Raw genomic sequence first — 24283 nt, forward strand, 5'->3', positions numbered from 1 at the left:
TGGCTTATTAGAGGCATTTTTAATAATTGGTTTAAGTTAACTTATTACTGTCCCTTCTCATTCCAACTTTTCTGTTTCTCCTAATCTTGGGTTGGTAATGTGTTACTATTCTTGAGAAATGATATACTCAGACTTTTTAGTATCTATATACATAGTTCAGAAACACTTTGTTAAACAAATGATTATATTATTGGATAATAACGGAAGAACCAATGTAAATAGCCATGGTCTATATTGATATTAGTTGATTCCTGATAGGACTCATCTCTTCATAGAGACCATTATCAAGAGGTTGGCCAGATTGTAGATTGTGAGTTTGTTTATTTTGTCATGAATCAACTGGAAAGACTTACTCTGTATCAGGAAACTTGTTTGCAAACTTAATTGTAATTCTCAAATGACTACTAACTTACTAGAGTTCCAGCATCAATATGTGGAGTTGCATGTGGGAGTTCTTGAGTTTCTCATTGAACTAAATGTAATTGTATACACTACAAGTGACTGAGCCTCTGCCATAAAGACTAAAAAGTCTTTTGTGCATGTGGGAATCAAAAGGCTAGGATTTTCAGACTGGATGAGTTTTTAGAACTATAGATAATATAGAAATTCAGAGGAAAAAATGCCATCCAAATTTGATGTGTATAGGCTAGCATATTTTAATTTATTTGCTATTAATGGAATTGGTTAATTAATTTACTTGATTTTCAGCAAATGTTATAATTTATGTTCCAAAATGTCCATTTAAGAAGAAAGTTAAAATAACGGTTTAGAAAATAAGATACTCAGGGCTGGGAATGTGGCTCAGTGGTAGAGTGCTTGCCTTGCATGCCTGAGGCCCTGGGTTCGACTCCTCAGCACCACATTAGCAAAAAAAGAAAAAAAAAGCCAGAAGTGGCGCTGTGGCTCAAGTGGTAGAGCGCCAGCCTTGAGCTGAAGAGCTGAGGGACAGCACCCAGACCTAGAGTTCAGGCCCCACGACCGGGACCCCCCCCCCCCCCAAAAAAAAAAAAAAAAAAAAGAAAAGAAAAGAAAAGAAGATACTCACTCATTACTCATAAAATTGAAGCTATAGAGGTGCTATGGTAAATGTTTGTGTCAGAATTCTTGCATTTTGGCCTTTTTATGTTTAAAAATTTGAAGCATTACAGAGTCAGTGTTTTATAATTTCTACTGCAACTGTCTGTGTATGTGTATGTGTGTGTGTGTTTGTGTGTGTGTGTATCACTAACAACCACAGAGCCATTGTTTTTACAAAATCATGTGCACCTTTGATAAGTTTTCTTCCTTGTGTTATCCTTCTCTGTGAAACAAGTCATAAACACTTATTCTTTCCTTTGTCTCTTCAATGCCTCTTATTAACAGAGGATATAGTCCCAAGCTTTTTATCCATGTCATAAATTTTAGATAGTATGGGCTATAGGTGTGGCTTAAATGGTAGAGCACTTGCTTAACAAGCATGGACTCTTGAGTTCAAACTCTAGTACTAAAGGAAACAACAACAACAACAAGATAATATGGCCCTTAGGTCTGACCTTTGTTCTCTCTCAATGTAAGACTACCAGGAGAAGTTCTCCCAGAACCTGAGAGGATCCCAGGCTCCCAGGTCCCTTCATATGGGCTGCAGTTACATCTCTCCTAGCCTTCCCCTGTATAATTGCTCTTTCTGCACACCTCCTTCTGGTGCGGGCCAGCAGTTTGGCTCTCTCAAACAAACTCTCTTCGGACTGAACAACCGTGGGGGAGATCTGCTTTCTCCAACCCTTACATATGGGACCTTTATAATTCAGTACGTTTTTCTGTCTTAACTAATTGGTCAGGCTGACTTTTGTAGTTTGAAGAATAATAGCAAAATGAGCACCAATGTATTTTTCTTTCTGCATGATTTTGTGAATAGAAGATTCACACCCACTATTGATGTGAGCAACCCTAGTCCATGATTCTTTTTTCTTTATTAAGTTGAAAACTTTCACCTTTTCAGTTTAAGGTGGTTTGTCTACTTGTCTTAGCTTATTTGAATTGCAGGCCACCCTTAGTTTAGTACTTTGGGACTATTATTAAGTGAAATAAGATCCCTTGAACTTTAGCAGTATGATACCCTGTCAGCTGATCTGATAGATCTGACCAATGGGCAGGCTGTGTTGTATGTACAGTGAGGATTACTAGACAAAGGGATGATATACATTCTGGTTGGGACAGAGGAACAGAATGGTAAGACACTATTTGATCATCTCTTTCATCATCCCTTAGAATGTTGTTCAAATTAGAACTTAGTTGGTTATTTCTGTAATACTCCATTTTCCACTGTAATTTTGGTCTGGTGGCCAATGAATAACTAAAACCTTAGAAAGCTAAACTACAGATAAGGAGGACTTGCGGGAGGGTGGGGGGGAGTTGACACAATTGGCGCTTGAACTCAGGGCCTTGAGTTCTTACTTGACTTTTTTTTGCAAAAATTTGGTGCTTTAATTCTTGAACAGCTCCTCCACTTTAAAAGAGAACAGTTTGTGCTATGTTTCTAGGGTAAATTATGGCAAATACAAACAGAACATCTCCAATATGAAATCTAAAGCCTAAAATGTTTAAAAATTTGAATCGTTTTTAATACCATTATTATACCACAATTGGAAAATTACTAAAATGTTGTATAAAATAATCTTCATGTATGTGTATTAGTGTGTATGTAACATAAGTACTTGATGTTTAGCCTTCATTCCTCTTCTCAGGATATCTCATGGATATGCAAATATTCCCAAATCTGGGGAAAAACAACAACTGAAATCAAAAACGATTTGCAATAAAATTCTTTCTTTTGTTATTTAAAAAACACACTAATAGTGCCTGGAGTTCTTGGCTCATAACTGTAATCTTAGACTCAAGAGCCTGAGATCTAAGGATTACATTTCAAAGACATCCCAGGAAGGAAAGTCCATGAGGCTCTTGTTTTCAATAACCTACCAAAACAACTAGAAGTAGAATTTTGGGTCAAATGATAGAGTAATAACTTTTTAGGTAAAAAGAGCTCAGGGATAGCACCTAGGACCTAAGTACTAGCCCCAGGAATTGGGGATTGTGACAACAACAAGCAAAACAAAAACAAAAACAAAAAAACAGCAAACAAAAACCTTAATGGGCATGTAATAAGTTCAAACTGATAGGGACTGCCTGACTTTCTGCTTTATTTATAGGTTGGTTAATTTTATCTGCTCTTTTTTGGTGGGTAAGTCCATTTATTTTTCCTCTGTTCCTTCTCAGGTTGAAGGTTCTTTTTGTCTTTCATCTCTTTCTTTCTTTCCTCCCTCATTCACTTTGTAGAAGGTGATTTAAAGGTCAGAAATTACAGTTAAGATAGTTTTATTTACAGAGCATTTTACAGTTATTTTCTGGTGAGCTTTGACCTTGTGGTTGCTTTTAAGGTCATGTACAGGGGTAGCCATCAGGTGGCACAAAGGAATAAACTGACCCAGAAGACTGGAAAGATGTTGCTACATTAAACATCTGATGACTTTAGTAGGTTTCATATAATTTTTAGAACAAAATTATCCTAAATTATAATTAATAATCTTACTTCAGTCCCATAATTTCAGGTTAAATATCCTGAAAATAGTTTCCTCTGTTCTTTGTGTATTATTTCTTGGAGAAATGATGAAGTGGAAAATTGAATTTTCTTTTATCACAATTGCAAGTGCTGAAAAATGTCACACATGTGAAATTTTCACATCACATGGGAGTATTTGAAACCATATGATGCATAGAGGGTGCAAACGTGAAATTTATATGCATGGATCATTTTATGTTTCAAAATATGGTGTGATTCTTCATGATTTTTGGAAAGAGTGTTTGGAATTCCACTGAAGGAAAGTGGAAACGTAGTTGTGTTGCTATGCTAACATAGAAATGTCCCTTACATCTATAATAATCATGAATAGTTCTGGTTTTTACAGCAGAGGGATGTTGGCTTGCCAGGAAATCTGACCAATCAGCTAAATAGCTGTTTCTGAGAGATAAAGTCTTGTAGTCTCAGTTTGGTCTGCCAGGAATAAGCTTCAATGTCCAGGCTTTGGGTGGTGTCTGTATGATTTCTTCCTGACTTGTAATTGGCTTTGGGAAGGGGAGGGTCGGAAGTAACCTGGAAGACTGACTCCATAGCCAGAATCTTGCTTCTTGGGAGCAGCAAGTTAATATGCATTTCCCAGACCGAGTGGCTTTTTGACACCTGATGAAGTGGTGGTACATTTCAATGATAAGGAAAATCCCTGATCACAGCATGAATATCTGCTTTTTGTTTTCTTTTGTTTTTTCCTGGCAAGAGGGAGAGTTTCCCTCATTTCCAAAGCTGCCTGGCTGATTGAGGGACAGCTTCCTAAATGAAGATTATTATAATTGAGAGAGAAAGAGGCATGGTAATTGGAGAGGGAGAGAGAATGAGAGTACTAAGGAGATAGACCAACCTACCAAGGGACCGAGGAGGAGATTAAAACCATAGAGTATGTTTTTTTACAAAGTCCTTTTAGATAAAGTGCTGACTTTTCTGAAATGAATTTTCTTATTTTTAGCAAATTTAACAGCCATTAAGTTTATTATTATTATTTAGTAGCTCATTAGAATATTGGCACCACTGATTTAATTAATTTAGTTATAGTTTCACCATAACCCAGAGTGGCCTCAAGCTCATTATACAGACCAAACTAGCCTTGAACTTAGGGTTCTTCTGCCTCCACTTCCTGAATGCTGGTGTTACATCAGCAGTGAACTGATCACAACCCTGACAGAGTTGTCTGTCTGTCTGTCTGTCTGTCTGTCTTTGTTTGTTTGTTTCTTTCTTTCTTTCTCTCTTTCTCTTTCTTCCTCCCTCCCTCCCTCCCTCCTTTCTCTCTTTCCCTCCCTCCCTTCCTCCCTCCCATCCTCCCTTCCTCCCTCCCATCCTTCCTTCCTCCCTCCCATCCTTCCTTCCTCCCTCCCTTCCTCCCTCCCTCCCTCTCTTCTCTCTCCCTCTCTTCTCTCTCCCTCTCTTCCCTCCCTCCCTTCCTCCCTCCCTCTCTTCTCTCTCCCTCTCTTCCCTCCCTCCCTCCCTCCCTCCCTCTCTTCTCTCTCCCTCTCTTCCCTCCCTCCCTCTCTTCCCTCCCTCCCTCCCTCCCTCCCTCCCTCTCTTCTCTCTCCCTCTCTTCCCTCCCTCCCTCTCTTCCCTCCCTCCCTCCCTCCCTCCCTCCCTCCCTCCCTCCCTCCCTCCCTCCCTCCCTCCCTCCCTCCCTCCCTTCCTTCCTTCCTTCCTTCCTTCCTTCCTTCCTTCCTTCCTTCCTTCCTTCCTTCCTTCCTTCCTTCCTGGCTTGAACTCAGGGTATGGGTGCTGCCCATAAGCTTTTTTGCACAAGGCTAGTGCTCTGCCTCTTGAGCTCTACTTCCTTCCTTCCTTCCTTCCTTCCTTCCTTCCTTCCTTCCTTCCTTCCTTCCTTCCTTCCTTCCTTCCTTCCTTCCTTCCTTCCTTCCTTCCTTCCTTCCTCCCTCCCTCCCTCCCTCTCTCCCTTCCTTCCTTCCTTCCTTCCTTCCTGGCTTGAACTCAGGGTATGGGTGCTGCCCATAAGCTTTTTTGCACAAGGCTAGTGCTCTGCCTCTTGAGCTCTACCTCTGAATTTCTGGTGATTAATTGGAAATAAGAGATGAGTACAGACTTTGCTGCCCAGGCTGGCTTTGAACTGCAGTCCTCAGATCTCAGCCTCCTGAGTAGCTAGGATTACAGGAATGATCCATTAACACCTGGTTTCTGCTTTTGCTTTGCTGTTTACTCATGTGTAGAATTTTGTGATTTGATGGTGGAATGACACAGTTTAAATCACATTCTCTAACTTACTGTAGACTTCTTACTTATTGCAAAAATGTGATTGACAATAAAAATTGATAGGTTGCTTTTCTATCTTTAAGTTATGAAGTATGAAATACAAAATATATTTGATTTAATTTTTTCACTGATTTACAATATAGTATGAGCCATAACTGAGTGTACTTATAGTCTTACATGGTAAAGTTTTATTACCTAAAACAAATATTTTCTAATTTAAAAGCAGAATATATTCACTAAAAAGTGATGAGTATCTGAGCACAAAATTGTAAAGTAGAAAACATATTGCATGTATATGTTGCATAACGATTAAAATATATTTTCAACTTTAATAATGATTTAAAATTACTATAATTTACTAGTCATTACATGTGAATTAATATATGGATTCATTTTTTTCACTATGAATTAGGATAACTATTTTATTTAGAGGGAGTAATGTCAGTTTTATTTTTCTTACCCATTAACTCCTGAAAGCGGATTGTACAAATACAAAATTATAGAATTTTTCAGGTACAGTACAAAAAAGACAGGCCCATTATCTCTCTTAATATAATTGTTCTGTGGTACCCTGCTGTATGAATTGCATGTTGTAATTGGCTTAAATGGAAAAGTAGCACACTAATTTTAGATGTAATTAGAAATAATCACATTTGCCACAGACATTGTATACTATAGGTGTGACATTCAATTGTAATAGGCATGTCAGTGCTATGCATCTTACATTATAAATGTAGAAGTTCAGTCATTCAATTTCAGTAGAAATGCATTTTACTCAAGTTTGTCTTGGTCCCTGTTTAAAGTATTCCTTTAATGATCCTTATTTTCTGAAACTGTATAAAATCCAGAGCATAAAAATATTCAAGAAGAACCTATCCCTAGTAGTATAGCCTGCTGTGTTAAGTGTTTGGGTTTAAAGGTGAATGGCTATCCTTAACCAGACTTCACTGTGACAGTGGAACTACGAATTAAAAATTTAAATTACAGGTTATGACTATAATTAAATATACAATTAAAGTAAATATATAATTAAAGTAAAATTAGAATATGGTGTTAAGAAGTGCATGATTTGGTCTGCTGATAAACAGGGAATGCTCCTTAGAGAGGATGCCATTGACCTGGCTTTGAAGAATGGTCAGCTTTTCTATAGAAGGAATGTTATTGGAAATCCAGCACAGAAACAGGAAGAATGAAGGTGAAGCGGCATGGGGCACAGTGAGCACAATCGTCTGTGTGCCTCTCTGGTACACCTACTGTGTTTACTGCAAGTATGATATGAACATACCTTTTACAAAATGTGTGTTCTGCCAGGCAGTGGGCGCTGAACATTGTGAAAGGATAAAGCCAGAGCCGGTGTCCAGGAAGACCATGTTACAGTTTCAGTGAGGGATGAGTTTTTCCTGAAGTAGATTCTCTTGGCAGAGGATATTGACTGAACAAAACTTGGCATGACAACCTTGGGGATTAAGAGGGAAGGGGCAGAGGAATAGGATTCTGGATAAGTAAAGTTTATGCATTGATCAGAGATGGGTTTTATTTTCCATTAAGTTATAAGGGGTCTTTGGACATCCTCTTGGAAACTCAGATTATGGATTTCAGATAGTCCTTAGTATTGGTGAGCACTGCCTTCCTTGGGGGTGGAAGGATTTGAGTTTGTACAGGAGATGGTACTAAACCATTCCCAGATGGAGCCAGTGGTGATTGCTTATGGGAATAGGAGAAATGACAGTACTAGGAGAGCAGAATGGATTTCAGACAGTGAAAGCCTGAAACATTCATAGCACCTGATCAATTCATTCTGAGGATACCATTTTCCTCTCAAGTGGTAATGTATCATTGTACGACATCCAGGTTTCCTAATACTTTTTTGCCTAACATTTTTAACATTCATTGATTATCTTTGTCTGAATTCTTTATTTCTTTGGGAGTTAAAAATAATGATTTTTCTATTTTTAAAAAGTATGGATTCTACTAAGACTCTGGCATTTTTCTGAAAAGCCAAGCGTCCTTCAGCAAGTGGAGGCACTGCTGGGGTCTCTATACATTGCTTCCTGAAAAGACTGGAGAGGCTTTTCAGTGATTTAATTTTTGAGTAAGGAGCTAGTATAATTATCACCTCAGATGGTGAGAAATGAGCTTTATAAAAGCCAGGACCCACACCGGTGGCAGCCCACAATACATGACATTAAGAATTGTACTTGTTTTTTTCTTCTTCTTTTTACTTCATTTAGAGTTTCTCTTGTTTTTGCAGGCATTGGAAGATGTTCTATCATTAATAAATTTATCTAACCTTTATTATTTGAATTTCTTGTCAGTGTGTTTATGGATTATGGTGCAAAACACAGTGTGCCTCATCTTGAAGTTCTCGTTTAAATGAAAAGGGCTTAAAATTTTAAGATCTGGAGAATCTCAGAGTTTACCTTTATTCCATTCCTTTCCTTAGACTTTGACCATATTTCCTCCAACAAGATCAGCTCCTCATTCCTTTGTCTGTGTTTTCTTTTGCCCTTGCAGTCATGTTCCAGTTAAGCATTTTTTCGTTGCAGTGACTGGAAACATACAGACGTTTAATGTGAAAAATCCTTGCTACTGATGTTTATTTCACCTCCTGCGTTTTAAGGAAAATTTTATTTTTTACTGACTGATTCTTAAAGTTCATGAAGTTCCATGTCAAAGTTTTTATTGATAAGCATTTTTAATTTTTTGTTTTTATTTTTATCTGTCTCAGTATTGGCATAGATCCAAGACTATGAGTTTATGTTTGCTTTATTCTTTGGTAGAGCTCATCATTCAGGAAGAGGAAATAAAATTCTGTCTATAGCTCAGTTCTGTATAGTGTTTTCCTATTATAAATCTGTTTTGTTTTTATATCATTTGGCACTAATTTAGTTTAAGGAATGAATAATATGAATAATTTATGTGCATGGTATTTATAGCCAGATTACTCTTTAAAAAGTTATTAAGGAGAATATTATGTTTTGGTTAATTTGGCACACATCTAGAAGTGGTTGGACTGAAGGTAAAATTTTTAATTTATTTCTTGTTGGAGATAGTTTACATTTAGTTATTGAGCTAAAATTTCCCTCCTCTACTTCATCTTATATTTATCCTTTCTTTTCAGAAGTTGAAAATAAGTTTAAAGCTCAAGAGTCAAAGCAATTTGTTATAATTTATATGTTGAGAGAAGCATCTAGGATCACTTGGTAATCTAGGAAGAATTAAAAACCAATATTTATATAAAGATATCATTTGGCCAGGTGCTGGTGGCTCTCATCTGTTATTCTAGCTACTCAGAAGGCTGAGATCTGAGAATGTCAGTTCAAAGCTAGCTGGGCAGGAATGTTTGTGAGACTCTTACCTCCGATTAACCACCAGAAAATTGGAAGTGGAGCTGTGGCTCAAAAGTGGTAGAGTGTTAGCCTTGAGCAAAGAGCTCAGGGGACAGTGCACAGGCCCTGAGTTCATGCACCATGACTGCAAAACAAAAAGAGATACCACTTGTCATAACCATATCAGAGTAAAGTATTTTTGATAGTACTTGGGATTGAACTCAGGGCCTCAAACTTACTAGACAGGTACCCCCCTCTCCCCCACCTAGTCCTGGGGCTTGAACTCAGGGTCTGGGTGCTGTCCCTGTGCTCTTTTGCTCAAGGCTAGTGCTCTACCATGAGAGTCTTGTGGACTTTCTGCCCAGGCTGGCTTTGAACCACGCTCCTCAGGTCTCAAGTCTCCTGAGTAGCTTAGGGTTGCAGGCGTGAGCCACCGGTGCCCAGCGCAGTGCTCTACCATGTAAGCTATACCCTCAGCTCTTCTACATTTAGTTTGCTTTTCAGGAGCTTCCGAATGTTGTCAGGCTGATCTTGGACCATGATCTTCCTGATGCTGTCCTGGAGGATGGATTTGTTTTTTCTCCCCTTATTAAAGAATACAAAGACAGGGAAGTGTTTATAGCAGACGGAGCAAGTTTATTTGAAAGTGAAATAAAAATAATGAGACTCCCTGTTAGGAGAGAAGCCCCAAAGACAAATCCAATGAGTCTTCTTGGAGGACTTATTTTGGTAGTATGGGGCTCCTCCCACATCTCCTTACTTGCGTTCTACACTGATTGTTTGATGGCTTGTACATGCACCACCTCAGCTCTTTTCATTTGTGGAATAGACACCTTGAGCCTTATGGGAAGAAGCATTTGAGCAGGAATCCAAAGCGGTATGGGAATGAAATGCATCATGATTGAGCCATGTGTTATCAGCCACTGTTATGCCCACCATTTTTTAAACCTGTCTACCTAACAGTTCCCTTTTTCTCACTCCTGTCTTCATGTTCCCAAGTGGCAGGCAGCACTTTTCCTAGCCTGACAGGCCAGCATTTTTATTGATGTTAGTTAATCATATAACTTGTGAAAGAGGCAAAAACAAACAACAAAAACAACCCAGCCCTAAGTCTTAAACCCTCCTCTCAAAGTTACAAAATTACAAGAATTTAAGGAAGAAGCAAACGTATTCAATGTTCTTTGTTTTCAACATTTTAGGTAAACTACTGAAGCTGTCTCAAGACATAATTATGATATTAGGAAGAACAATATATAGGAGAAAATGCTATGCCTGAGAAATTAAAATGTTGTTTAGGATTTTTTTACACACTTGATTACAAAAACTGATTTGAGTAGGATTGTTAAATAAGCAAATGTTTGGCCAGTTTGTATATATTACAAGTGTGGCCCTCTTTCTTGCTATAGGCATTAGACTTTTCTGTTCTCAGCACATGACTACATTTCGAGGTGTAATTTTGGTGGAATGTCCTTAAAGCAGCTGCTTTGTTCAGACTTGAGAAAATGTTTTAAATAAATAGAATAATTTTTCTGATACTTTAGAAAATCCAGGTATTAATCTGCAAAGTCTGTTTCTTTACAAGTCACTTTTCTGTTTCTTTTTACATAGAAAGATGAGAACTACAGAAGTCTCCCACGGGATACTAGTAACTGGTCTAACCAATTTCAGAGAGACAATGCCCGATCCTCTCTGAGTGCCAGTCACCCGATGGTGGACAAATGGCTGGAGAAGCAAGAACAGGTAACATACTTGTGTCCTTGTACACACATCATTGTTATATCATCCTGTCTCACATGTCATTGTGCTAATATTTCAAGGTCATTTATACTAACAAATTTTAGTTCAGTTACAGGCTGCATATTTACGTTTGTAGAACCTAAATGACGAATATTGTTCTGCTGAGCCCCTAATGGAAGATTTCTAATGAGTAGCTGTATCTGCAGGCGATTTTTATGAAGAATTGTGACATTGTACTTTGATGCTAGAGATAGAGACTTGCTAGTCGGGGGTGCAATTGGTGATTAGGTTTTCCAGGCTTTGACTCTTCTTTAAATGATTACATCAGTCAAAGATGTGGTTAGCAAATGAAAACTCTGTTCTGCCTGACTTGACTTGATGAGAGAAATGTGTACTATAGTATTGTTTCAGAACTTAGATTATTTTGTCAGGTTTGGGTACTTACCCTCCAATAAATGTCAAGGACTTATTTTACGTCTGGTAAAAGTACTAGTGCAGCTTAACCTCTGAAGCCCAGTGCTTCCAAGTTTTTCTTCCTTCACTGAATACTACCTGGGCTGTTAAACAAGATGGAGGGGTGGTGACCACCAGCAGTTAGCTAAATGTGCTCTATATGGCATTTTTTATTGCAATATTTGAAGGAAAAAATTAGCCCAGGGTTTCTAAAATATCACACATTTAACTACAAAGATAAATCTTTTACAATTGCAGTTGTAAATGATTTTGTTTAAGGATTTTTTTTTGTAATTTGTGCCATAAAATAATCTATCATTAAACTAAAGAGGTTGCATTGAGAAGTCTTTGTTTTTTTTAAGTCTCTCAGTATAGACAACATTAGGTAGTTGATTTCTGAGTCCAGAAAAAACTTCCTTTACCAGTGGTTAAAAACGACAAGTTCACTGTTTGGTATGCATGAGACTCTGCATCTGGAAAAGTAGAAGCCTCTCATTCTTCTTCCTCCTGTCCTATCCTGTCCCATCCCTCTCCCTCTCCTTCTTCCAGTCCCTGTCACTGTCCCTCTTCCTCCCCTCTCCCCCTCCCTCTTCTATTGTCCCCTCCTGTCTCCTACTGCTACCTCCTTCCTTTCCCCTCCTCGTTTTTTTGGTGTTGGTCTTAGGGCTGGAACTCAGGGCTTGGGTACTGTCTCTAAGCTTTTTATGCTCAAGGTCAGCACTTTATCATTTGAACCAAGCTCCAGTTTGGGCTTTTTAGTGGTTAATTGAAAATAAGAGTCTCACAGGCTTTCCTGTGCCTGGGCTGGCTTTGAACCATGATCCTTAGAGCTCAGCCTCCTCAGTAGCTAGGATTATAGGCATGGGGCACTAGTGCCCAGCTCCTCTTATGATTTCTTATTAGCAGAATGACCAGGTAGAGTGAAATCAGAGACTGGTAGCGCACGAACAAAATTAAATCCCTTCCCCCTTTTTCTTCCACCAGAGGGAAGCATTAATTGTCTTAACTGAGTTATAGTTTCAGTTAACTATTCCCTGTGTCTTTAATGACTTGATGTGTCATCTGAGGCTTTTTTTCTTCTTAGTTTTGCTATTAAAATATAACCCAGGGGTGGGAAGGTGGCTCAGTGGTAAAGTGCTTGCCTTGCATGCATGAGATCCTGAGTTCGATTCCTCAGTACCACATAAGCAGAAAAAGCCAGAAGTGGCACTGTGGCTCAAGTGGTAGAGTGCTAGCCTTGAGCTGAAGAGCTGAGGGACAGTGCCCAAGCCCAGAGTTCAGGCCCCACGACCACCACCACCGCCACCACCAACAATAACAACAAAATAATAATAATTAAAATAAAATATAACCTAAAAGATTGTATCTCATAGATTAAAGAATATTTTGTATGGTATATATCTTGGCAATGTGGTCTTAGCCTCTTAATATATTAGACACTGGGTCTAAACCCCTGGGATTCTTCCTGTATGATCCAGCACCCTCACTCTACATGCCAAATAAAGAGATGAAGGGAAGGCAGAGAAAGGAGATTTATTATGTGGCAGCTACAACCCATCTTCAGCCTTTTTAGGCATATGGACATGAGCTTTATAGACAAAGAACAGGACCAAAGGTGAAAGAAGTAAACATAGTTCTTATACATTCCTAGTGTGGCCTGTTTGACCTGACGTCAGTCTTTGTCTCTGGTGCGATTTCTTAGAAGTTATTATCCCATCATTACCTGAGGGGTACCAGACTGTCACTCAAAGTTGTTTGGCAGGTTCTTTTTCCTGAGCTTTTGGCTCTTCTCTTCATTTAGCCACAGATGCCTGGAAGAAAGCATTGCCTATCTAATAGGAAGTTTTACCTTGTATCACAGCATGCTTATTGGTAAATTCTGTCCTTCATGGAATCCAAGGGGGTTGCAAAATAATTGTAGGGGAGAAAGGCTCAGATCAAAGACATGGGTGCAAAGTGGGGCCCAGTTTTTATTCAGCCTCTAAAGTGTGGGTTCCTCAGCAGGAAACAATTCTTAAACACCTCTTATAGGCTCGTTGGGATAGAACTGATGGCTGTGCACCTTTAGTGATGCCATCTGTGCTGAAGAGGTAAAGAGCATTGTAGGTTTGATATGCCTTCAGTGGTTTTGTTTTTGCTCTGTTTCCTACTGGATTGCTTGTTGCTCATTATCTCTGGGTTTTGATGGCAATTATGACTGTACCAACTTTGTGAATGGAATCAGCAAGGACAGAGGGAGTGCTTAGGAGTGATGAGCTAGCAGTTCCCTCCAGAAACCAAGGGTATGCTGGGTTTTATGGGGGTTAGCTCAAAGGGAATGTGCAGCTTCTTGCCCTCTGTCATGGTGTTGGTGTGTTTTCCTTCTGTAAAAGGAAAAGAATTGAAGCATTGGGGAAGCATCTCCATGACTTCCAGCGATAGTGGTCTTGCTTTCAATGTTGACTTTACCTTGCTCAGAATATCCTGCAGCTCAATCTTGAATCCAATTCTTTGGGATCAAGAGAGCTCAGTGTCTTTCAGAGAACACCTTATTCTTATGTCAGTCTTTATATCTTCCTATTTCTGAGAGATCTCAGAAGAAACATGAACCATTTGAAAACTAGATGGTTTTTTTGTGTTACTTTGAAAAAGTTTTCTTGCTTCTGAAATGTTGAGTCTGATCCTCAGGAAACAAAACAAAAAGCCTTAATTTTCATGATGAATAGTGTTTCTAAAAGTTCAACATCCTTCTGGGTGCTGGCAGCAAATGCCTGCAATCCTAGCAACCTAAATCTGAAAATGCCAGTCTGGGCAGAAAAACTTGAGACACCCCTTCTCAACCCATAGCTGGGTACAGTGGCTCTCACCGGTCAATTCCAAGCCATATGTAAATGCTAAAATTGGGAAGATCTCAATGCCAGGGCAGTCTGGCAGACAAGAAAATAAGGTACGCAAGACTTGCTGTCCATTAACATCACCTGTGCAAGCTAGACAGGTGATGTTAATGTCAATGTATTGTTCAGACAAGCACCCAGGAATTGAGAATATACCCTATAATAATCAGTGAAAAACAGGGCTGGAGACATAAAGCTCTAAGTTCAAATTCTTAGTACTACTAAACAACAAAAAAAATTCAAGACCTTTTTTAAAATGTTCATTAGTCTGAGCACTGGTGGCTCATGCCTGTAATCCTAGCTGCTCAGGAGGATCATGGCTCAAAGCCAGCCTTGGGCAGGAAAGTCTGAGACTCTTATCTCCAATCACAGAAAACTGGAAGTGGAGCTATGGCTTAAAGTAGTAAAGCACTAGCTTTGAGCAAAAGCTCAGGGAGAATGCCCAGGCCCTGAGCTCAAGCTCTAGGACCACACACACACACACACACACACAAAGTTTGTTAGCAGAATTAAAAATAGGAAACTTATAACCTGTATCTAATCTTATAGTTGGTTAAATACAGATCTCTTCTGAGTAAATGAAAAGTTAGCATGTTAATCTACACGCTGTCTGAAAACAGGACTCTAAAAAATGTTCAAAAACGTTAAAGAGAATATACATGAAAATAGAATGCCCATGTAAGAAATGAAGTTTGTTCTGGGAAAGAGGACCTGCCACACAAGGCTGGAAGGAAAATGCCTACCATACCAAGAATTAAGGAAAATCAATTTTCAGCCTCCCATTAATCACAATTATTTAATAAGTACCTAAAAATTAAGCCTCCTGGAATACTACAGGTACATTTGAATTCATTCATGAATCCAGCACAATCCTAAACCTTGTGTGGGTGCACATCTATGTGTGGTAGTGTGCAGTATTAGGGTTGGAAGTCAGATCTTTATGCTTGGTAGGCTGGTGTGGCTTGAGCTACACCTCCTAACTTACTCAAACACAATTGCTTTAACAGACTTACAGAATTATATTACCTGATGCAATTAGTTTCTTTTTTATTGTTGCAATTGTTTTGCAACAGGGTCTTGCAGGTCTCCATCTGTGGGGTCAATTGATCTTCTTGTCTCACAGCTTTCCATTCAGCTGAGATTACAGGTAGTTCTGCCATCCTTGTAGCCATTACCATTTCTCTGACTCTGCATTGACTGTAATTTAATATTGGCAGATAATGGGCCATAAGCTGACTTTGTTCTCATCTCCTCACCCTTTATTGAAACGAATAAATTCCATAGAACAGGAGGCAGGAACTTTACAGTTCATAATGGGACAAATTTAGGACTAGAAAGCAGAGGGAACTTAAAGGAGTTACAAGCTAATTGGGAGACTGCCATTTTCCCTACCTTGGCCTGGTGAACAGGCCTGACTGCAATTAGCAGGAAATGGCAAGGAGCTACAAGGTACTTTCCACCTGCTACTTCTGCTGTGGTAGGGAAGTGATTGCCCTGACCTTTAGTGGAAAACTGATGTTTTTAGGGTTCTTTTCATCAAAGAAAACTGCATCTAATTGGCAGCTTATATTGAAAGAAGAAAAGTTTCCTGAGTGTTAGATGAGGAAACAATCCATTGAAATGAGGTTTCCTAGTCAAAAAGGAATTCCACCATCCAGTTTCCTGGCCAAAGCCTCAAAGCCAGAAGTTTCCAAAGCAATGACAAAACTTTGCATTTTATTGCTGGTGCTCTATTATCCTTACTCTCCTATGTAATGTCTGGTTTCTTTTTGTTGTTGTTGTTTGTTTCTTTGTTTTGTGCCAGTCCTGAACCTTGAATTCAGGGCCTGGGTACTGCAGCCAATAAAAATCATTCAGGGGTCACAGCAATAAAATGTAGGAAAGCTTTGCAAATCTGATGTAAGAAAAGATAGGACTTCATTGTTTTCTGCCTTCTTCTTTTTTTTTTTTTTGGTTGGTCATGAGGTTTGAACTCTGGGCCTGGGCTCTGTCCCTCAGCTCTTCAGCTCAAGGTGAGTGCTCTACCACTTGAGCCACAGCTCCACTTCCGGTTTTTTGGTGGTTAATTGGAGATAAGAGTTACACGGATTTTCCTGCCTGGGCTTGCTTTGAACTGTGATCCTCAGATCTCAGCCTCCTGAGTAGCTATGATTACAGGTGTGAGTCACCGGCGCATGGCTTTGCCTTCAATCTTGAGGACCAAGTTAGGGTCTTGTGCTGACAAATGCTAATTGAAGCGTGTTTGGTTGTCACTTATTTTCGTTCTTTTTAAAAACCCTTTAGCTTATAGATAGACATTAAGTAACTAAATTACTTATTGTGATAGTATCGTGGTTAAAAATAAAAACACTAACCACCTTGTCTTTAAATTCTAAAATTCTATTTAGAATAAAAATTTAAATATTTTCCATATTTATGCCTCTGAAATTTAATATTCTATTCAGAGGGAGAAAACTTATTAATGTTATTTCCTAATTGACAAACCTTTGCAAAATTCAAGCGGAAGTAAACATAATTGTGGTTTTCTCTAAACATTAAGGTTATTTTAAAATTAAATTGAATTTTTATTATAAAATGCCAGAGAATTTATTGTATAATATAAATCTGTTCTGTTCTCAGTGACCCCAAAGTGTAAATGAAACAGTAAACCTTTTAAATGCTTTATCATCTTACCTGGATATATCAATGTAATAGCAGATTATTTTGTTGTGTTTTGATAATGGGGTGGCTGATATTTTAGTATATGTTTAATATATGTTTTAATATATATTTAATATATGTTTATTTACTTTTGGTGACAATACTTGGGTTTGAGTGCAGGGCCTTGTACTTGCCAGAGGTGTTCTACCTTTTGAGCCATATCTCTAGCCCTTTTCCTTTTATTATTTTTCCAATACAGTCTGGCTTTTTGCCTAGGACAGCCTGAACTGTGATCCTCCTATTATTATGCTTCTTGTGTAGCTGAGATGCAAGGTGTTAACCTCTGCACCTAGCTTAAAATTTTTCTCATTGTATTATTGTTGTGTGTGTGTGTGTGTGTGTGTGTGTGTGTGTGTGTGTGTGTGCGCGTGTGTGTGTGCGCACTATTATTTCTATTTGTCCTGAATATTTTTGACTGTGAAAGTACTGTGGATTAGACCCATCAGTGGAGAACAGAACTGGAGGGTAGACCTCTTGATAAACATTCTTTTTTTCTTCTTTCTATTTCTATGCTGGTTCTGGTGTTTGAATTCAGGGTCTGGACACTGTTCTTGAGCTTTGTTGAGCTACATTAGTGGATAATTGGAGATGAGAGTTTAATGGACTTTCCTGCCTGGACTGGCTTCTAGCCATGATCTTCAGATCTTAGTTTCCTGAGTAGTAAGCTTGGGCATTCTTAAAAAGACACAGTAGGGCTGGGAATGTGGCTTAGTGGTAGAGTGCTTCCCTAGTATGCATGAAGCCTTGCATTCGATTCCTGAGTACCACCTACACAGAAGAAGCCAGAAGTGGTGCTATGGCTCAAGTAGTAGAGTGCTAGACTTGAGCCATAGAAGCTCAGGGACAGTGCTCAGGACTTGAGTTCAAGCTCCAGGACTTGCCAAAAACAACAACAAAAAAAAGACACAGTAATGTCTTGGGGAAGTCTTGTTGGCCACTTTGCTTGCTATTTTCTCCTGAGAGACAAGAAGCATTCTACCTTTTCACATTTTTTTTTGTCTTTTCTTTTTTGGTACTGGGAATTGAACTCAGGACGTTGCACTTGCTAGGCAAACGCTTTGCCACTGAGCTACATCCCAGCCACCTTTTCACATTTTTAACAATGAAATGTGCAATGAGTCTGGACAGCGAGTCAGCTTTACAAATCTGACCCTGTAATGAGGGAGGCCTCTCAGCTCACCAGTTTTGTTGAGATATATAAACTGCAAATTCCATTTTCATTATTTGCCATATGAGGAAAGTGGTATTTGATTGACAGATTTGGGCTTTGTGCTCTAAATTCAACACAACCCAGATGTAAATCCAGAAGTAGTTTTTGCTGTATTATGCATACTTGTAATAGGAAGCTCTCCTCCCTGTCTTTCACTTTAGGCAAGAACAGTTACTCTAACTCCTTTTTTCTGGAGGTAGGACTAGATGCCCATCTCCTTGCTGGGCAAGAGCGTTGCCACTGAACTACAGCCCCAGCCCTGAGTGACTGATTTTATTGTCTTAAATATTATTTTTATTCCTTGCATATTAGAAGCAGCATTTGGTATGCTAGTAGCCCTGCTCATTTTTGTCCCTGGTGCATTTCTAATGCCCTCATCATCCTTTCAGAATTGGAATTTTGCTTCTGTAGTATCTTATCAGAATTAGAAGAAAATTTCATCTTTTTAAATCATCTCTGGTTCTTTTCTGAAGAACATAATCTGACACTAAAATGACATTAGTGTTAAGCTCTGTGTCTGTGTTCAGTTTTTATATTTCCTTTTGTTTGTGCACAAAGCATGGTTTTAATAGGATGTCATTTAAGAATGCCAAATGCCCTATGAGAGCTTTTGCTTTGCACTTGCTAAGCACATGGATCCTTTTGTGCTGAGTGGAGTTAAGGAGGTACAAACAAACTCATTTGTTTCCGGATCTGGGTTATACAGTTGAAGGGCTACTTGTCAATCTCTCCTCCTTTTGGACCATATTTATTGTTCTTTGGTCTATAAAGTTAAAAAAAAAAAAAAGTGGGCAACCAGCCAGGAAGTGAGTCAGAAATTCTAACTGAGCACGAAAGAATCTGTGGTGAATTAACCTTCACAGGAATCTGCTAGTTGCTGCTTTCCTTGTCTGCAAATACTCCTGCTGGAATCAGGCATGTAGTCCTTTCTCTGAGGATAAAGATGCATTTTCACTTTTAGCTTTAACCTTTACATGCCTTGTCATATTTTCCTTGCAGGCAGTTTTTGAGCTTTTTGTTGTGAAGTGTGTGCTTAAATATGACGATGAATAGGATATTTGCTTTATATGATAACTCTTTTATTCACATCCATCTGTATGTCATTTGCTTTTGAAATTTTGGTCTTTATTTCTGTTTCATGAGCTGTTAGAACTGTTATTTTTTTAAAGTACTAGTTAAGAAATTTTTAGACTACAATATGTTGTTTTCATTACCTATTTCCTACAGCCTGCCTGTAGAAATTGAATCATTAATAAGCTATTTTTAATTTGGAGACTTCATGATCTAGCCCTTATGCAGGCTTTGTCCAGTTCACATAAATATGGTCTTGAAATGGTGCTGAGAAGTTCCTATTTGAAGTGTTAAAGCATTTTGTCTAGTGATTTATGTCTTTTCTCAATGTGTATGGTCCTATATATTTATGGACCCGTTGTTTTCTCCAATTTTTTTCCTCTCCCCTAAACCTCACCCCAATGCTGAAGATAGAGCTCTTTTGTATGCCAATTAAGTTCTATACCTATGAGCTATATCTTAGCCCTGGGTCTGTGTTTTACATAGAAAAAGTCTACAGAGATTGAAGTTCTGAGAATAAACATGGTTTGTACAATATACACGTGAAAATATTGGTAGTGAGGTTGGGTAGAGTCTTGGGTTTCTTTGCACAGTTGAATATTGTTTATGCTCCTATACTGTAAGTTTATACTACTTTTGAAATGCTTTTATTTATTTTTATTAGCCTTAGTTATACAGAAGAATTTCAGTTCAACATGTCAGTTCCCAAGTATAATGTATCTTGATCCGTATCAACCTTTTCATGGTTCTTCATCTCTCTCAACTACACTCATTCTGTCAGTTTTCCTGGTTCCATTTTCACACAAGGATGTTGAAGAGTGCATTTACCTACTCTCCATGTTTTTATTATTAATACATCAGAATCCACAAGTTTGGAAGACTGAACATTTTGTCTCATTTCCTTCAATTTCCAGATTATAGGATGGAATAGTAATAATATCAATAGTTTGTAGAATTAATTTAAACCCTTTGATAATATCTTTTCATATCTTTGGTAATCCTTTAATTATCAAAAATAATTCATTAATTGACCTTCTTGTTCCATTGATAAAACTGAATTTTGCACGTCAAGAAATTGAGAAAGAAGTGCAGGCAGACAGGGAGACAGAAAAGAAAGAAAACAGGAAAAGAGAAAAAGAGAAGGAAGGAAGCAATGGAAGGAGGGAAGGAGGAAGAAAATATAAGCATCCTAGAAACATCTTTGTAGTGTCACCATCAGAGGTACATGTTGGCATTGGTGCTCAGATGACCTGTTATATGAGGAAGAAGCTTTACCTCACATGCTGAGGGCTTTTCTTTGTCCTCACACATGCCTTGCCTCTGGTATTGAACTCCTTTCTACTGGACCTGAATGTCTGTACCTGCTAGATCTTTCCAGTGTTGAGCTAACCCCAACCTCTTTCTTAAGCTTTTATCTTAATGTTGCCCAACCTGCTTTTTGTCCCTTACAGTTCACAAACTTGGTGCCTTCTTATCTGTCATATAAAGGGTCCCATGAAAAAAAAAATTTTCTCTAGTCCCCAAATTTCAAAGAGGCTGACATTGCTACCAATTTCCACTACTACTTTCCTGCTCACCCTCCTTTTCCTTATACCATTTATGAGTGAATATAATTTTGTATTTATTCATTTTACTGTATTGTCCTAAAATGGCACAGGAAATGTTTAACACATATGTGTATATATGTATCTATATATGCATGTACATATGTAAAAACATATGCAGGCATATGCATATAAATACACAACATACTTGACAGTGCTGTGGCTTTGTACTTGCTAGGTAGATTGTACTTTCAGCACTTTTTTTACCCTCCCTCCTATTTTGGGTATCAGCTCTTACTCCTACACAAGGTACCCCAGATCTATGATCTTCCTATTTTTTGTTTGTTGAGGTAGAACCTCTATGACTGTATTCTTCCCAGACAGGCATGTCCGAAACTGTAATTCTACTGATCTCAGCCTCCCTTATGGCTAGGAAGAGAAGTACATGCCATTGTATTCAGCTGCTCCTTGAGAAAGGGTCTTATATGTATGCTTGACTGGCTTCTCAAGTATCAAGGATTACAGGTATGAGCTACCAACACTAGACTTACCCCTTACTATGTTTGACGAAATACGCTCCAATCAAAAAGAAAAAGTCCACATAGTGACCTCGCTTTTTCTGAAACCTTGTGCCATGGTAGATACTTGGTTGAGTAACTAAATTATTGTTTGATAATGCCATAGATATAATGCTGTGATTTTTATTATGAGCTTGAAACTACTAGGAACCTGTTAACATTAAGACATAAACATTTGTAAGCATTATAGTATTACATCGTTGATATTTTATAACATCTTCAGTTGACACTCTGTATTTACGTGTGACAAAAAGGTCTGACATACAGACTGAGGAACCCAGAAGTCAGCTGGATACTGGTGGCTCACCTCTGGATTCCCAGCTCCACAGGAGGCTGAGATCTGAGGATTGCAGTTAGAAGCCAATCTGGACAGAAAAATCTGTGAGACTTTTTTTTTTTTTTGTAAAAGATGGGCTTATTAAAAATAATTGTCACAATTTACCAATGAATATTAAAATGAATAGAAATATGAGACTCTTATTTCCAATTATCCACCAAAAATCTGGAAGTGGAGTTGTGGCTCAAGCTAGCTTTGAGTGAAAATGCTCAGGGACAGGCTCTGAGTTCAAGCTCAGTAATGGCATAAAAACTTTAAAAAGAACCAAGAAATTGGGGGAGAATATAAGGTCTTCAAGGGCAAGTGAGTGTTTCTGCTTTGAAAGCCAGATGGGATGGAAAGCACAGCCGTTCTTACTCGTGAACTTCCTGTGAGAAATTCTCCTAACTGAACTTGGGCTGAAATAGAATTTGTTTGTTACTACCATCTCTCCTACCCCTAATGAAGTCTACTGCAGTAGGGTTGGTCCCTAAGGCCTCGGGAGGAAGCCATCTGAAGGTCTGAGGCTAAGCAGAGGTATGGGGGCGTTGGGGCTAAGAGCTATTTGTCTCTCCTTGAGTGAGTATTTTGTAGGTCACTAGGGGGAGAAAATGTTGTCATCCCAACATAGTTGTCAATTTTATTAGTTCTAAGGATATTTGATTACTTAATATTAAATATATATTAAAATAAAATATAATCTTTCACTTAATATATAATACATTATATATTAAACTATAGTGACAGTTTTCTGTTCATTTTGAAAATCAAATGGTTTGGGTTGAATACAGACATATTCATGTTGAGTATAATATTGATAGGGATATATTTTTAAAATATTATAAATTCTGGGGGTTTTGTTGTTGTTTTCTTCCCACCCCCAGGGTTCAGAGCCTTTTTTTTGCCCTCATTTTTATTAGAATGAAAGTAAATCATACTGTCAATCTGAGACTCCTAAGATGGCAACAATCTCCTTTTAGAGAGGACTTTTTCCTTTTTCTTTTATTGGTACTCACGGCATTGAGCTTTCTAGGTATGCTTGATCATAGCTGGCATTCTACCTCTAGAGTCACCAGCTCCAGCCTGGCCTCTTGTAGTGTTTTTGCAGATGAAATCTCTCCAATTTTTCTGCCACACTGGCTTCAAATCTCAACTCTCCAGATCTCATCCTCTTGAGTGGCAAGGACTGTAGGTGTGAGCTAACAGCGCTCCACTAAAGAATTTTTTGTTTTTGTAAGAACAGTGGATTTTTGGCACTTGTATGTTCAGTACATAAAATATGGCTATTATAAATTTCAATATACCATTAATATTGTGTGGTCTTTTGAGATTATTTTCTTCACTCAGTCCTCTGAGTTGAGCCTCTTTTAATGTATGGATATTAGCAATATAGAAATGGTTTGAGGTTTTATTTTTGTTTTTGTTTTTTCTGGTCATGGGGAACTCTGGGCCTGTATGCTGTCCCTCAGCTCTTCAGCTCAAGACTAGCACTCAACTACTTGAGCCACAGTGCCACTTCCAGCTTTTTCTGCTTATGTGGTACTGATTGTCCCAAATATGAGGTGCTATTTTAATTCATTTCTAGGTTAACATTTTTTGTTATGCCTAATATTATACATTATATAATAGCCTAGAAACCACCTGTTTGAAAGATTCAGACTTTTAAGGACTAATCTCACATGCTTGCATTCTTGTTTGCTGGCTCCAGGTCAACTTGAGATAACGTGTTGATGAAGTGATGTGTTTAGGAAGTTTGATTAACAGATATTAGGATCCCATTTATAACCTTTCTCTTTCCAAGATGGATTGTGATGGTTTGAATATTATCCATCCCTTTTATTATTGCTTTTCCCTGTTCCTCTAATCCTGGTGTCATTTTTTTCGTGCCCACTCATTGCTCCTCTCCATGTTTAAATTGCTATCAAATAGACCACTAATTGTAGTGGGGGGGGGGGGTTGAGGAGGGAAGGGTTCTTCTGTCCCTAGCCAGGAACCCTAGGACTTTGGTCCTGTATCTTCAGGAGCACTAAGAGTGAAATACTAACAGCTGCTTGAAGTCACAGTTACCTGGATTGGAATTTCACTATCAAACTGAGCACAGTCCCAAAGTTGCTAAGGATCAGAACATGTCTCATAACATCCTATGGCAGATTTCAGAGGATGGGATGAGATAACACAAGTAAAGGCATATGAAATCATACGAGTGCACAGTCTTCAAGACTTCCTGTTGTTTTTTTTCCTTTCACTTTCAGGGTATAATCCCAGAATGACTAGCTCTATAGAACTCTGGTGGTCACTGGTGAGATATATCTTATTCTTGAATGTTCTTGAGTTCACCCACGATTGACAGAAATCTAATCTTTCTGCCTGAGTGCATGAATGCAGATCACTTTTCTAGATGGAATCTTACGTTACATTGCTTTCTTTAGTGAGCTTGGGTATTGATTGCTCTATATTTTCTTCCTTCCCCCCAATCCTTGTGCATGTATATAAGTACTAATTAGTCACTACTCTCCTAGTCTTTGAGCAACATTTTTGTGTGGATTTCTCTTTTTTATTCTTCCTATTCTTTTGTCCCTGACACTTGGTTAGCTGTACCCTCTCTCTGCCCAACCCAAAGCATATGATTATTCTTGAGT

At 38.4% G+C, this 24283-nt stretch overlaps 1 protein-coding gene across 11 annotated transcripts in view; it reads left to right on the plus strand.

The window, feature by feature from the left end:
- Pard3 (par-3 family cell polarity regulator) overlaps positions 1-24283 on the plus strand; it is a 636430-nt gene that overhangs the window by 298999 nt on the left and 313148 nt on the right. For all 11 annotated transcript variants that reach the window (XM_042685969.1, XM_042685972.1, XM_042685970.1 and 8 more), the window contains exon 5: positions 10771-10902. In XM_042685969.1, coding sequence (XP_042541903.1) covers positions 10771-10902 — 132 coding nt within the window. The remainder of the gene's footprint in view (positions 1-10770; positions 10903-24283) is intronic.

The sequence above is a fragment of the Dipodomys spectabilis genome, unplaced genomic scaffold (genome assembly GCF_019054845.1).
Source record: "Dipodomys spectabilis isolate Male_0828 unplaced genomic scaffold, ASM1905484v1 ptg000096l, whole genome shotgun sequence".
NCBI lineage: Eukaryota > Metazoa > Chordata > Mammalia > Rodentia > Heteromyidae > Dipodomys > Dipodomys spectabilis.